At 37.3% G+C, this 17439-nt stretch overlaps 1 protein-coding gene across 8 annotated transcripts in view; it reads right to left on the bottom strand.

Annotated features, from left to right (window-relative positions):
- The window catches only part of LOC143292541 (electroneutral sodium bicarbonate exchanger 1-like), a 106969-nt gene that overhangs the window by 23453 nt on the left and 66077 nt on the right, over nucleotides 1-17439 (bottom strand). For 7 of the 8 annotated variants that reach the window (XM_076602934.1, XM_076602931.1, XM_076602939.1 and 4 more), the window contains 6 exons: nucleotides 17163-17399; nucleotides 13395-13555; nucleotides 3435-3677; nucleotides 2192-2338; nucleotides 1630-1736; nucleotides 803-977 (listed from right to left, as the gene is read on the bottom strand). In XM_076602934.1, coding sequence (XP_076459049.1) covers nucleotides 803-977; nucleotides 1630-1736; nucleotides 2192-2338; nucleotides 3435-3677; nucleotides 13395-13555; nucleotides 17163-17399 — 1070 coding nt within the window. The remainder of the gene's footprint in view (nucleotides 1-802; nucleotides 978-1629; nucleotides 1737-2191; nucleotides 2339-3434; nucleotides 3678-13394; nucleotides 13556-17162; nucleotides 17400-17439) is intronic. The other variant, XM_076602938.1, reaches the window with a different exon arrangement.

Genomic DNA, 17439 nt, shown 5'->3' with positions numbered 1-17439 from the left:
TTTTCTACACACCCTGTTTTCATTATCTTTTGAGTGGATTTTTTTTTTCTTTTTGATATATCAAAATTACAACAGAATAAAGATATAGATTTTTTATGTAAACACAGTGACAAAATCAGAAAGCGTTTCCTCTTCAAGATGATAAAAATGTGTGAACGGACAGACCAACATCGACGCAGTTAAGCTCAGCCTCCCTTTATCTGTTTGCAAAGACAGTTGTAAAAAAACACTTGTAGGTGCCTAGGAACCTGAATGTGTTTGCTTATTCCTTTTGTCCTGTCCAGAATAAACCAGTTTTAATTCCCTACAATCACACTTGCTCTCAAGACTGTACAGAAGAGCATAGTCAACATTCAATGCAGTAACACCAGAACATTGGTCGAAGATAACTACAACAGAAACACAACAGAGAAAAGCTTTAGCTGCCTACATGGCACAAATGACATCCTAGGCAGCAGTTCTCTTTTTTTGCAGCATCATCAGTCCACAGGAAACCACTGATGTCAGGTCATCTGGAGGCCTCACACCAGAGGAAACCCTGCACTACTTTTGAGTCACTTTGGCAGTGTTCAGCAGTGCCTGTTTTGATTTAACGTACTTAGGATACCACCTACTAAGCTCCCAACTCATGACAATGATTGCTTTGTCACAGAGGCAGACTGCGTGAGTGTCCCCCCCACCTTTAAGAATGTGGAGACCACCCTCCTAAAACTGTTCTCCAAGAACACTGAAGACCTAGACATGACCCACCCCACAGTGGAAGGGGTCACACTGATGATAAAGGACAATCAGCAAGAGTTACCATATTGTTGTCGGTCGCATCCCCGAGGAGACCTCCAAAGGTGATGATGGGCGTGAGGCAGGCAAAGTAGAGGAAGATGAAGGAGGCCAGACACTGAATGTGCAGTGCGTCCTTGAAGTCACTGAGGTAAAAGGGAGCCTTGCGCTTGATGTCGTCGATCAGACCACCAAATATTCTGAAACGTGCAAAGAGCAAATAAGAATAGTTACTATGCATACTGTGTGAGAATGTAAATACCCCAGTCATATGATAGAAAGTATTCAACCAGACTGATTGGATGCCAGCTCTCTCTCTCTCTCTCTCTTACTCACTCGCATGCATGCACACACACACAAACACAGACACACTTGCAAGTACACACACACACAGACAAGCAAACAAGTGCTGATCACCACAGCATGCACAAATTATAAATGCATTGAGGCTGGCATGGGTTTTATGCATATGTGAGCAGGAGTGCGAGAGTGGCTGTGTGAAGACCAAGAGTGAGTGCATGTGCTTGTATGTTTATGTGCGTGTGCACGCATGTGAGTATGCATGTGTGTTTATCAATCTGAACATACAGACATGAAATGAAGAAAACAAATATGGACTGGGATAATGATCAACATCAGACAACAGATCAACAGACAAATAAAGCAAATCCATGACCTATTCTTACACACAGGTTGTGTAATGGATCTAAACATTACAAATCAATCAGTAGCCAGAGCAAAAAGACAGACATAATTATTATTTTTTAAATCACCACACACAAAAAAGGTGATTAAAAAAAAACAACCAACAGGTGTGTTGCCATTCTACAGAAATGAACAGGCAAAACTCACCTGCCAGTACGAACTAAAGTGGGATCTCCATGTTCTTCTGTTTCCTCTTCCACAACGGCCTTGCCGTTGGGTTGTGGAGGTGCAGATGCTGCTGTCTTGCGGCCTTCCTGTACATACACAGTCATATCTCTTTGCCAGCTAAACTCTCCATCACACCTACACCACACACTGAGAACATAACCCAAATTATCAGACACTGACACAGACACTGGCACACAAAGCATAATAATTACAATCAACACACACAGACATAAATACAGACGCCGCTGGCACACAACGCATAAAAGTTACTGTCAACAGACAGAGACACAGACGCTGACACATAACACATGATTATTATTTTCAACAGACACAGACAATGGCACTGATGAATGAGAAGATGAAGAAAGAAGAACAAGATACTGGCACACAAAGGATAATAATTCCAATCAACAGACAGACACAGGCACTGGCAAATGAAGCATAGTATTATCCCCCCCCCCCTCCCCCCCCCCCACCCTCATCTAGCTAGATGTGAAACTAAACAAACAGAACCAAGGAAATGCTGCTTGCTGTGACTGACCTGGGATGGAACGCTCTTCGGAGGTTCGATACGGATTGTGGGGTCCCACTCTCCAGGTGGCAGCACTGTCACCTGGTCCAGGAACTCGTCAATACCAGCCAGCAGATCTTCACGATTGTGGGCGTGGTAAGCAACGTCATGAAAAATCTGAAATTAAATGACTCTGAACACTGACCAGTGCAGGATATAGTGGAGTCTTAATGAAAAACAAAACAAAACAAAAACCAGAGAATATATCCATATTTCAGACAGACAGACATACAGTGTAATAATGCAGAAAAGAAAAACAAATAAGAAACAATGAATATATACTAACAAAGATGTTAATAATAAACATTACACCTTCACATAAATGCACAGTGTGATCCCTTTTTTTTTCTTTTTTCTTTTTTTAAAGTCAGGGTATTAGAAAACCTTGACTGATAAACATTTCACTTATAAGAAAAGTGAATCTATTCATCACCAACATTATATCACTGCAAGTTCATATCAGTTTCATCTTTAAAACACACACACTGTCATACTATTCAAACTACTTTATCACATAATGAAATACACTGAACATCTCAAGGCCTGACCAGCGCATAAGATATATGCGAAAATCAGGCATCTGCTCCTTTCACTTTTTTTTTTTTTTAATACAGCAAATGTGGTACAGTGTATATGGGAACAGTCTGCATGCTCTGACACCTCCTTTAAACTGAAACAAATCTGTGTGAAATGATTTTTCTTAGATATATAACCCAAAGTTTCCTATCACTCACTTCATTGGATATCATTGTGTCCATCTACAACCATCAGAGCAGCAGAGGAGGCAACTGCTGTCCCAACTATTTGGGCTGGAATTTGATCACAGTGGATAGTGTTTTGCCCAAGTTACACCCCCACTCTCTCAGCCAAGAGGGTTTTAGGACAGTCAGCGTTGGGATGGCTCCTAAAGGCCAACTAGCCCCTAATGCTGCAGCACTAAGAACCAATGCAATCTTGCCTCCTAGTTTAGAGTCATAGTCCATAAATGACTTCCCATTGCAATGAAGAAACCACTGATCATACAGCTCTCACTTTGCTGTTGGCCCAGCTGTGAGGTTATGTCAATCCATGACGGATGAGGGTGGCAATTATGTGCAATGACTTCTTAGAAATAAAACCAAAAGCATCCCACTCACTTCATCTGACTAGAGGGCAGCGATTACATGCAATGACTATTCACTGAAATCAAACCCAAAAGTGCCCCACAACTCACTTCATCGGACATAAGAGTGGCAATGGAGCGGCCAATCTCGTGGAACTTGTTCTGGTTGCCCATGGGCCCCAGCAAGATGAAGACGAAGCGTGTGGGCACGGGCACCTCCGTGATGTCACCCAGGATGGTGGACTTGGACAGGCGCACAAAAGCCACGATCTGGTGGTTCAGGAAGTCCACCTCCCCAACCAGGATGTTGGAGGCTTCTGACCCTGGGGGGATCTTCTTCATGAAGTGCAGGTTCTGCAAGACCAAGGGTGTTGGGTATGTCACTGTCGGTCATGTGAAATGATTGGCATCACTGACTACATCTCACTGTCAGTCATGTGGAATGATTGGCCTCACTGAAGTCTTATTTAAATAACAAATAAAAATAAGAACAACATAATTATTACCATTGATGTTTTATTCAAAAGATAAATAAAAATAATAAAAATTTCATTTTTATTACATTTCATTTCATGCTTCACTGTCTCTCATTCGTTCGTGTCTGTTTCATTTTTTTTATTTTAGTTTTCCTTTTGCTGTTGGCTGATTTACATTTAGCCTCAGAATTCTTTTGTGTGCTGTTCTTACTAATAATTTATTATAGAATAAGCTCCAATGATCATTTCTGATCTGGTCTTTTTCTTTTTTTTCTTTTCCTCAAGGTAATCGAAACGCCCACATTCTCATTTCTTATGTCAAGTTTTCAAACAGAAGGGGAGAACCTTAAATCTATACCACAGAGCTACTAGTGTACATACACATGCACACAAATACTGCCATATCAATACACACACACACACACACACACACACACACACACACGCACGCACACACCATAACAGCACCTAACCCATACCCATGCACGCACACCTAAAGATCACCTTAACTTACCAAAGCCACTAGCAACATTCTGACATCCGTTTGCTTGTTAGTGTATCCAATAAAGTTCGAAAGAATTCTCTTTGAATAAAATATTTAAATAAATAAATAAACTTTTTTTTAAATGGAAAAAATTTGATAAGCACTCTTGTGAGAAAATATTTTCTTTTGATTAGTTAAAACTAAGAAAAAGAAAAAACAAAGATAATATTCTGATGAAAGGAGTTTTATCAGGAAAAGAATTTTTATAAAACAAGCAAACATTTAAAGAAAATGTTTTCCGTACTTTCTTCCCCATGCTTCAAGACCTCTCGATTTCCTTCCCTGTCTAATTACATACAGTTTCTTTTCAACTAATCCACACTAGAAACACTCCATGCCTTTGTTCACAGATACATTTTCTAAAACCCATCACCATTCTCAAACTTTAAAACTGTCCATTAACCTATCTGAAATAGCTACAAATAATATTAATTGACCGACTGCTAATTACTCTGTGTTATTTGCTACTGATAGGACAACGGGGAGATTTAAAAAAGCAACATTTACAAACAACAATCAATACAAAAAGCCCCCAAAAATTTAAACAATGAGGAATGAATAAAACCAGCACAGTGACAGATCTAACTGAAATACAATACAGAACACGCACAGATGCAAAAATATAAAACAATTCATCAAAGAAGTCTGAGAAAAAAGAATCATAATAACAATCAATAAATAATATATAAATACAAACACACAACAATGCAAAAATGCAAATTTAACTATGTAAAATGTTTATCATTTTTTTACCATAATTTTCAGACTAGATGGTATGAATCTGAAGAGTGCCATGTATAAAAGCTGCAATAGTTTTATCTTTAATTAACTGAATGTACCTAAAAATCAGGATTCAGTATCTGTATCAACATAGATCAATAGCACTGATAGTATTAACATAATATACAACCTGCATGCATGGATCAGTGAGCACATTTTTTTCAACCGAAGACATTACCTGGCGATACTGAATACACCATGAACGTATAGAATTTTTGATGTTGTTGATATTCTGTCAGTTGTAGTGCTCAAAAGTTCCAGTTCTGTTTGTACAATGTAGATTCTAGGCCCAAGGTGATCACACAAGTAATAGAAACCAGCAGTCAAAAACCTGCTTTTCAGCCAAGAATAAATCATCATTTGGTTTAGAAAAAGAGCTCTTTGCCTACCTCAAAAGTGGTCAAATGCTATAATCATCAGACAAGACGGTGGCATGACTAAAGCTTGAAATAAAGGTAACAGATATGAAAAAAGGGCAAAATAATGCAAAGTGCTTTAAGTATTAAAGTATCAGATTTCTCTTTTTTTCTTTCTTTCTTTTTTTCTTTTTTTTAATTTGCAAAGGTGACCTATAATCCAAAAGAAAGATACAGTATCTAAAAGGTTTCATGAAAAAATGTTTCGCTCTTCTTCTTTAATTAAAACTAAACTGGTAAAATGACACCTACAATCCAGATTGGTAAGAAAGAACTGGAAAAAAAAAACAACCACCACAGATGCGCATACATATGTTCACACAAACAAAAACATGCTCATTCTCTTTCTCCTTTTCTTTTAGGATTGGGAATTACATGTAAACAATACATCTATACAATATTTTTTTAAAAATCAACAACAAAAAATCAATGGGCCAGAAAAGGAAACAGAAAATGACATCAAAGAGTAAGTAAACAAATAAATACAAAAGAGGGATGGATGTAAGGTTAGTGTATCCTGGAGAGAAAAAAAAAGGTATTAATATGACAACAGTTACCACTGGAATGTTATTCTTTCCAAGCTTGGAACTGGTACATGCATGGACCACAAAGAAAAACAAAAACAAAAAACAATGACAAGTCCTTGGTCCTTAAGAAACTGACCAACTGACCAAACTTTCTTGATTACTTTTTGTACACTTTGTTTTAAATTACAATAGTACCAAACCTACCACATAAATAGCCACTAAGAATTCCCAAAGAAACCTGTAACAGTAATAAAATTATCATGTATGCAGAGTTCATAAAAAAACCATTTTGTTTACCAAAAACAATACAAAGTTCATGCACATGTACAAAAACATAAATGGATTATCAGATTTTCAGAGGATCAGGCTTGGAGCTGGTTTTCCCTGCTGACTTCAAACTAAGCACAAACATGAATTTAAAAAATAAAAAAAATAAAAAGAGAGGAGAACTGAAATACAGTGATAATTTATTCTTTCTCTTTAAAATCAACTGCATGTTTCTACAGGTTTTTATTTACCTACCATTCCAATCTGTTGGTGAAAGGACATTCATGTCACACTGTAATGCATTTTCATTGTGTTTTGTTGTCATGGTAACAGTTAACAGACCACAGGCAGCTGGAGTCCAGGAAGAACTATTATTCCTAAAAGTGAACTGGAGTGTATAACACAGTGAAAAACAAAAGGCAACTGAATCAATCTGCAACTGGTCTTCCTTCACTTCTTGACACCGGGTGCAGCTCATTCTTTTACAGGACACTGAAGGTCACAAAACTACAGACAATAATGACACAAATCTTGGTGTCATATAGGCTTCACACACTTAAAGAATGAACTGTATACGAGACTGAAAGTTTTGTGTGATAATTCCAATAAAGTAATGTGCAATAAAGTTTGTTAAATACTTATATCAACACGTTCTGTATCATATCAGTAAATAAATGAACTTGTTTTGTTTTTCAATCAAAAAACTTACAAAAGGAAAAGCAGTTCATCAAAAACTTGCAAGCTGAAGAGAGTTTGAGTGTCTGAAGGTGTTGAGAAAAGCAGACATGAGCACTCAACCTGTGCAAAACTCAGTGTTGCACCGTAATGTCTACTATGGGTGGCAGTAGCCAAAATATAAAAGCATCACTGAGCAATGAAAAACTGATGAAGTAGAAACATAATTAGAAAGTGCAATACCAGAGTTCTGTCTCATGTTACGTAAAACAGTGAGTATACCACTTCGAAAGAAGCAGTGCAATAAATGTGCATCAAAGGAAGAGCTTAGGTTTGTCTCTTTTTATGAATCCTTCCAAACACTAGGTAAGCAGCTACAAAGTGAAAACTACGTGAAAACAACTTTTAAGGTTCTCCTTTGGACAATTTAAAAAATTCAGAATAGTGTCAGCTACATTTAAATTTGATTTTCCATTATTATCTGTTTGTCTGAAAGCTGTTCAAGTAAGAAGTTTGAGGAACGTGCTGTAAAAATGTTTCATTACTATCATTATTACATTCACTACACCTCTTGACAAGCCTTGGAACACACACACACACACACACACACACACACACACACACACACACAGAGGTTTACTTAATTGACAATATATCCTGTCAAATTTAAAACTGTAAGAAAACAAGAACAAGAAAGCATGCAGAACAAAAACGACAAAAACACAAAAGCCTGTTCCATACGAAAAGACCCACAAAACTAAATACCCCAATAACAAGATATTCTACCAAAAGTAAAAAACAAACAGAAAAAGCTTTTGACAAAAAAAAACTGTACACGATGACATATCTGTAAACAAGAACACAATCTACACACCACTTTTACAGTAACTAAACAAATAAATAAAGAATATATGTATAGACAAATTAATAAACAAAACAAAAGGAAAACATGCTTTAACAATATTCTTAAATCAGGCAGTCTAAAACCCTCACTACTCATGTTCATTTCTCTGGATCAGTTCATCTTAACTTTGTCCCCCAAATCTACATGACTTCAGATATTCTGAAACACTTTTCAGTCTTCTCTTTCACCCCATATCAAACTTACTGTTCAAATCAATATACCTAAAATAACTACATCTGTATATGCCATATACATTACACTAGACCTCAATATCATGAATATGCTGACTGACGGTAACACACCCAAAAAAGCCTTCCTGCTGCATGAACTGCTGTGTAAACTGTCACTGAAATCCCATGGCACTAAACAAAACACAATATGGCCTACAGATTCCGACAACCATCATCTATCAGTACACACAGTCATGCAAATAATTATGGGACAACTATCCTAGTTCTTAAAGGGGAATTTTTTTTTTTTTTTTTTTTTTTTTTTTTTTTAAATAAATTGATAGAAAATCCTAAATCCAAAAACAAACAATAGTCTCGATGAATGATAAAGTCAGCCTGATAATTTAATAACTACTTCATTGTAACCAATAAAAGATTATGTTCATGAATCAAACAAATAACAAACAAATGAAATTCAAAATAATAAACAAATAAATGAAATACAGTCTTGGTGAATGATAACATAATGAAATTAATAAATGAATAAATAAATAAAAGCCTTGATGGGAGACAATGTTCATTCACTCCCAGTTTTCTCCCCTCAATCAATCTGGTCCAACAAACACCTCTCTCTCCCTCCACACCTCACTATTCCTCATCTTCAACCTCACAAACACCAACAACACACCACACACCTGCATACATACACACATGTACTCCACACACTAAATGTGTTTATGTGCCCAAGTGAACCAGATGAAGCTATCAATTCTTTGTGGATATTTTTGTGAATGAAATGTCTATCAGTTTCAAGCACACAAGGCGTCATTCCTTCTGTTCAAACTACACACATCTCTCAACCACCTGAAACTTACTATTTCCCTTTCATATGCCTTCTACTATGCTTGTGCAAGCCATACACATTCTCTAAATGGTTAGAAATTAGTTCTTCAGTGATGATCCATATGCAGAAAACCAAGGTGTCACACTTTTCGTGCAGTTTTTTTTTCCTTCTAATATATCAACTCAACTGTTATGGTCTACAATCAAAGCTCCAATAACAGACTGCAGGTGTTGAAAATAGTACACACTTATTCTAAAAAGCCAGTATTATCCGCATCACACCCCATTCTTTTTATATTCACACACACACACAAAAAAAAAAACATTCACAGTTACAGCCACACCAGTGTCAAGAGATTACAATCATACCACCTTTATGACCAGACATGTAAGATTAATGCTGCACATAATGCAGGAGTAAACAGGAAACTGAGGTCACACGCCGGATGCAAAGTTCAGACAAGCGCAGCTGGCACACATCCTCACCACCATCTGACGTTTCTCACTGGCTGTGCGAGCCAGTCGTACGTCGGAGGGAGTCGGGGAAGGAGACAGACCTCCCCCTTCCTCAGGCACATCGTGCAAAGTTTTCTGTTGTGTTGACAGTCACAAAGACCCGTTTTGCATGTTCAAATTGGCAGGTCTCGTTTTAATTTACTTCAGGGTTTTTTTTTAGCTCAAGGCTGATCACTGCTGGTTGATTTATTTGTGATACTGAAAGATTTATTTCTGCATTACTTACCTGTGCCTATTCATTACCATCAAATGGTAGTTTTGGTTATAGTGATATGTTCAACTTTCTGCAAACTGGTCAAGAAAAGACTGAACAGCTATTGTTCATGATTCAACATCAGTTATACTAGTCTAACCTGTTCACTGCCTACAAAACGGGCCAAATCATACATGGGCTATACTGAATTTTCCTTCAACCAGAAAAAGAAATGACATCACAGCTGCTGTCAAACCCCAAAGAAGACTGTTTCTATCATGAACAAACATAAACACAGTCCTAATATGACATATGGCTTGATCTGTGGCTCAAAGCATTGACCAACTGCCAGCCCAATCAGCAAAAGAAGCAAATTGGCTCACACACAGCACATGACTGCAAACAGCCTGTTGTGCTTAAGGCAAGCGAAGGCCAATAGGATCACCAGAATCTACCTCAGACACTGATCGTTCTGAGTTTCACACAGATAGTAACCTAGCACAGGGTAATTTTAATGCTGAAAAACTTTGTGTGCATCATGTGGGACATGGTCAAGGGAGTGGGCACGGGATGGGAGAAAGGCCATTTGCGACAAGGACAACAAAAGCATGCCAGAGGAAGGGAGTGGAAGGGGAAGGGAGAATTGGAGGAAGAGGGTGTGGGTGGGGTTGGGACTTTCATGACAGCACGCCTTTTTTGGTTCCAAAATGAGTGTAGTCTTAATATTCATCATCATTTTAGTTCAGTTACAAATACCTTGAATACAAGGACTTCATTTGGTGGTGGCGATCGTCATCTGTGTATCTCATAATTTCAAAATTGCTTTCAACACAAAACAGTCAATTTCCTTTCATAAAAAAAAAAAAAAAGAATTGCATACTTTTGACAATAAATGTAGACAATAGTATTTTTTGTAATTCCCAGGCAGCAGGATTTCTGTTTCTTTGGCAGTAAACAGGTGAAGCTATAGTCTCCGCAATACTGCTACGCACAACTTATTCACTACAAAAGCAAATGACGATAAACGGCTGACCCAGAAAGTTTTCAGCAAACAAGTGCTGCACTGGTAACCTAAAGCTGTGATCACTAAAAAGCCGTCAGGATTAACCAAGGACATCTGTACTGTCCATGGCTAACAAAATGAAAAAATGAACCTGAAATGTGGCCTAAATTTAGAATTTAAGAGATGATACAAGCAGTGAAGCATGTATAATGCCAACACTCCCACTGCAAAAAAACCAACAACAAACAAACAAAAAAACTCAGCAAACACCTGTAGTGACAATCTCTTCAGTCAAAAACTGCTAAAAACTAAGCATTTTCCTGAACAGCCAAAAAGAAGTTAGCACTAACAAATCAGTAATAAATCATTTAAGTGTGAACTCCATCCATGAACACAAAGTATATGCAAATAACGCATCACACACACACACACACACACACACACACACAAGAGTGCAGATATGTGCACACTCACTCACATGCACACACAATCACATGCGCAAATACACCCCCCATACACACACACGCAAGCACTCATGCCTACACATACATATATGATAATTATACACACTTGGAAAAGCGAGTCTTTATACTGACTTCATCTAATACCTTAACTATAAACAGTTACAGTTTAGCTGATCAGGTGTAACGTTCACTTCCCATGTACTGATCAAATCAATATAGAAAACAAGGACTGGAGAAAAGTCTTACTGTTCTTTTAACAATAACAATTATAAAAATGACTTCTTTCTCTAACTGCATGTATTCAACTCAGTTTGGTTCTGGTTACTTTTAACTGATGATATGTGAGTACTGTACCATTTTGCAACTTTTGAACACAACTATTGTGAAATGTTATCACTTCTTTATACATTATTTTTCTAATCACAGATCCCCAACTGATACATCCCCCCACCCACTTCAATGCTTTTTGTAAGAAGTTAGATTAAAAAAAAAAATCAAACATAAAAGATCACAGAAAAAAATATGTAACACATATTTTATGTAATAATAAGCACAAACAAGCAGATGATCAAATGCACTATATAAACTCATCTTACCTGAGCCTGCCAAAGAAAAACAAACACAAAATGTTATTGAAATGTCTATCAAATACCACTGTGCAACATTAACAATAATATCAAAGTGACAATACTCACAAGTATCTGTTCTAACTATAAATTTAACTGAGCAAAGAACTCAAAATAAATAGTTCTAGACTGACAACCAGGGAAAAGAAAGAGATATCAAAGGAAAATACCAATGTGTAATGAAGTACATACTATGGTCCAGACAACTTGAAAATGCCATTCACTTACATCAAATTCTGCACAAATGTTTTCCTCACATATCTGTTTAAGCAATTTTTTTTTCAAAAGTAACTATTTGGATTTGTTTCTGAAACAAATAATATCTATCATCTACAAATAAAAAGGAAAAGTACAACCTACCAATCTATATATAACAATCATCAGTTGCATAAAATCTTCCATGTACCAATAAAACAAATAACTACTAGAAAAACTGACAAAATACGTCTCAGTTTAAACCTCTCTCCTAAGACAATACAAAGTGCAACCATGCATAAAGCCATTATTGTCAAAATTTAACATGTTCACTTCCTGACAGCTCTCAGTACTATCAGATTTATAAATTCTACAAAGCTTTCTCTACGATCAACAAAGTGGAGTCAATTTCATCCTTTCATTGTTTTTTGTTTTCACAGAAGACCTTCCAGTTGCTTTATTTTACATTAAAGTTTATGTTTAAGAAAGTGGTTTGGACAGTGTCCCCCTTGTCATCTTTAAGAATAAATTATGACTGATAAAAAAAAAGTGGTGACAGAAAGTGGGGGTGGAGGGAACAGTGAGACAGGGATGAGGGAGGATGTTATTGACGATTCTCTGAACACTGAGGTGAGAAAGGTTACACTGACCCAGACTACATGTATTCCTGTCTTTAAAGCTTAATTTTGAAATGGAAAAACAAATTCTGCTGCAGTGAAGACTAAGTCAACATGATAAATGGACAACACAAACATTTTTTCGAAACACTCAGGAGTTTAGCAGACAGTCATAAGTCACAGACAATACCACTACCGTCTAAATGAGACATTCTGAACATTTATTCTTAAAAAGGCATAAGAATTTTGTGAAGGGTGCTACCTGGTACACAACATTTTGTTTTAAAATTTTACAACAAGGTTTTGATGCATTAAGTTTTTTGCACAAAGTTGGGTTTTTCTCTGTTTTTTTCTTTTCAACTGCTGAGCTGCATTCAGTCTGACAAGATGGCTAATAAAAAAAGGGTTAAAAAAAAAGAAAAAAAAGAATATACATGCCAGACTGACAACACTAAGTATGATAATGATTTGTTCAAATACCGAGCACTTATTGGATCTCATCATTTCTTCATGTCTATTGCATGTCATGCATGCAGTAAAGTATAACAGTGGACTGTAAAAAAGACAGCAAGATAACTGACAACCACATTAAATCTTAAGCCACAGAAACAGAATCTCACGCTTCAGTATTCTACAAGGAAATAATAATAATAATAACAATAAAATCTAAAAACCACAACCACGAAGAGGATTATCTCATGTTTCAGCGTACTATCCACACAAAAAAAATCTAAAAGACCACAACCACAAAGATGATCTCTATACCCAACAACACAGGTTTTCCATGTAGCCACAAAGGAGCCTCCAAAGTCAACTAGCATAAAATGGAAAGAACTGTAGAGGTAGGTAACCCACCCTGTGTGATGCCACTTCATGCAGACCGCCCTCTGTTGACGCTCCGGTGTTGGTAAATGAAGAGTTGGTAGTCAGAGTGTTGCCTTCGCATTTTGAAGCACTGTTTGTTCGATGCATTCCTGAGATGTTTGGTGTACTCTTTGTGCCAACTCTTTCATCTCCTGGAAAGAAAGGAAAGAAAAAGAACAAATGAAACATCAACAAACAAAAGAAATTTGTCATATGATCTTTTATATCTGATGTTTTGGACAGTGCATGTTTTGTTTCAACTTTGTTATACTCTTCCTGTGGGTTGTCTATACTAAAATATGAACAAACAACAAAAGAATGATGTCTAATAATCTGGTTATGATCAGGGTTCTGTTTATTGCACTATTCTCTTATTAAGCCAGAATGCCACCTCCAACGAAGCTCTGATCATCTCCCTTCCCCCATCCAATTTCGGTTTTTCTCAATGTGAACAAGCTTCAGAAAAAGTGCATCTCAATAACAATACACAATCTTTGGAGTGCTTTTTTTGCACTAATTTTCCCTGTTAATAAACAAACAAATGAATAACTCAATAAGTGTACTCGCTTCAAAAAAACATTTTTCTGAAATAATTTAATTCTGGGAAACCAGGGGAGGGGGTGGAGGTTGCTGTTTCCAATGGAATAAGCACAATACGGGAACAGGTATCTTCTATCCCTCCATCACTATCCCCCTCAGGGTATGATGAGTGTGCAGACTGGTGGGAGAAACATAGGACACATAACCACCCCCGGCATCTAAAAGTGAGGGAACAAACAGCCAAGGTCATGGGCCAGTCAGAACTTTATCAGTGGCTCAAATCAAATCCAAACATACAAAGCAAGCTTCCTGCATTCACACACACTGAACTCATACATGATGAATAAAAAGCAAGTACCCGCCCACACCCCCCAAAAAAGTAAATATAAAAGTAACATCAAAGTGGCCAATCAAATTATAACTTCTTTTTTCTTCCACTTTCACTTGAGAAGTGAAATTAATGAATACAACCAGAACAGGTGTGATCATGATTTAGTGTATTTTTCTTGGTCTTTGACTGGTTACTGCTGCTCTTGAAATAAGGGAATGTGAATTAAGGCATTTCATTGTTCAAATGATTTGGGTTTATAGTTATCTGTACAACTTATGTTCTGTCCTATTTCACATCCTCTGTCTTTTGACAGGATGAGTGAGAACATAATGCAAACTGAGTGGTAAGATAAATGCACATGCCCAGCAGGCCTGAAGAGATGCAAAACCATGCATCATCAAGACAGTGCTTACAGCATGGGCATGTCATCAATCTGAAGCCTACCCCCCAGGGGGTGTCTAATTCCCAAGGAATCAACAGTGGGTAGGAAATGATCACTGAGAAGGACCAAATGCATTAAGGCAGATAATGGACAAATAAGTCCGCCCTTCAGACTGTGTTTTGACATCTAAGTTTTGCAGTTTGCTGCATTTGTTTTTCTTACACATGTTAAACCATTTCTGATATATATTAAACCAAACACTTAACATATTCTTCAAACGTTCAAGAAATCATCTTTTTTAATATCATCAGATTTAGAGAATCGGTAGGAAGCCTACCACTTCCATGTTTCCAATTTCAAGATAGCTTCTTGAGCATCTGATAGTCATCTGACAGGAGGGCCAGGCTTCCAGCTTCTGAACTTGAATGTATCATTATAGTATATCAGGAAGTCCTGAGCAGGAAAAAATGGAATAAGGGGTGTAACTATAGCTTAAGGAGGGGTTTTCATTACAATGCAGAACTTCTCTTCAAAATAAAGTGCTTTGGAGACCATTTTGTTTTAAACCTTGACCCTTGGTCTCGGCTTGATATTTTTAACACATATTCAGGCAATAACCAATCTAGTGAATTTTAAATCTCTCTCTGTCTCTCTCTCTCTGACACACACACACACACACACACACACACACACCTGAATCAGAATGATGACATAATGTCAGTTTGGTAACATATGCAAATCAATAAAAGCAGAAATAGCACCATGAAAACAATGGTTTCAAAAAACAAACACCATAAAATAACAGTCAATGACATTCTGACAAGAACAATGCAAACACACTGCACAACAAATCCCCAAAACACATGCCTTCACATGTCCACAAGCTATAAAAAGGGAAACTCATATGCACAATAAACTGACAATAAGAACCGCATCAGTCCATAACGGGTTAACAAGAACAATTATATCTGACTTCGGTATCCAAATGCCTAGATATTACCTGTGCAGACTTACATGCCTGTAAAGTTACCTTCCACATCATGTCCTAAACAGAATCAACATATCCTGTTTCATGAAGAAATGGGGAATTTACAGTTGATCTATTTTGTCTTTGAACACATGGTAGGTAATATCCTGCACAAAATGAAAGGACAGGGCACTGACAGAGCATTCACTGCCGCATACATGATGCCACTGCCCTTTTTTGGCTGTGAGTATAAAAAAGATACTTAAGAATGCAATGATAAGAACTGTTTTTGGCTGTATTATATTCAATCACCCAGACTAAATATTAACTAAGTGCATTAAATAAAACTTTCACACACCCAGGCTAAATATTAGCTGAGTGCATCAAATAAAACTTTCACAGTGATAAATATAAGAAACACACTTTGCAGAACTTCTAGAAAGGTCCCAAACAATCCATGGGATAGCGTAACAGCAATAACAAATCAGCATCTGGTTTTAGTCAAAATTTCTACAACTTCAGCAGAACAATAAGAAATGCAACTTTTGCACTGACCACTAAAGATGTCAGCAAGCAAACCAATATTAAAATGTCACTGTTTGATGTCTTGTCAACTGGTGCTTGAGTTTCAAAATATATTTTCTAATTTTTGAACAAAACCTCAGACACAAAGCTTCTACAATAACATTTGGCAATGTCAGACAGCTGAACAGATTGAAAAATCAGGAACTAATGTACAAAATTTCAACTGATAAAATAATTTTTTATGTACTGAAATTCTAAACAAACAAGCAATCAAAACCTGGATTAATTACAGATAACAAACTAAACCAAGAGCAAAAAGAAATAAGAAAATAATCAAATTAGTTCATATGCAAGATACTGAGTCAAATTGAAATCATAAAACATGCGATATGCTTTAAACAATTTCGATAACATATAAGTTGGAACTAAAAGGATCAAGCAAGATCAGTAAGTAAAACCTGGTTATGGACAACAAACAATAAGGATAGCAGACAATCACACTTGTGTATTCTTTATTTAGTGAGTGCAATCTGCACCCTGACATACACACACACACATGCACACAAGTGCAGTCAAGCACAAACACACACACACACAAACATACAACTATTTGGTCACACAGACACAGACACACACACACATGCATGCCTGTGAGCATACACTCAGACACACATGCACATGTGTGCACATTCATACACACACACACACACACACACAAACACAAACTCACATGCACACACACACAAACTCACATGCACACACTCACATGCACACACACACAAACTCACATGCACACACTCACATGCACACACACACAAACTCACATGCACACACAGACACACACATACACATACCCACAGACACACTGTTGAATATAAAACAAGGTCAGTTATAGAAAAAGACAAATCTGCCGCCAAGTTGCGCAGGTCAGCCTAAACTTGGCAGAAAAACAATCTCCTAGAAGCCAGCAAATCCATGCAGAAGGAGGTAAGAAAACCACCAATGCTGGCTTACCTTGAACAGTCAGTCCACCTTTCCCCTCACCTTGACTTGCCAGCTGCTTGGGCTCGGAATACTTCTTGCCAATGTCGGCAAGTGAGCGCACAAAGGGCAGGTGGATGCGACTCTCATCCTTGTGTCGCACCCGCTTCTCATTCTGGTGTCTGTGGCGAGCCATCAGTGTTTCCCACACCTGGTCTCGCAAGTTTGATTCCAGCTGGTTGCTGGCGATCATATTGTCCAGCACAAGACCTGAAACATGTGAAGAATTGAATGACTAACTTGCAGCTTT

Source organism: Babylonia areolata, chromosome 18 (genome assembly GCF_041734735.1).
Source record: "Babylonia areolata isolate BAREFJ2019XMU chromosome 18, ASM4173473v1, whole genome shotgun sequence".
NCBI classification, from domain to species: domain Eukaryota; kingdom Metazoa; phylum Mollusca; class Gastropoda; order Neogastropoda; family Buccinidae; genus Babylonia; species Babylonia areolata.
This window is presented reverse-complemented; position numbering and strand designations above follow the sequence as displayed.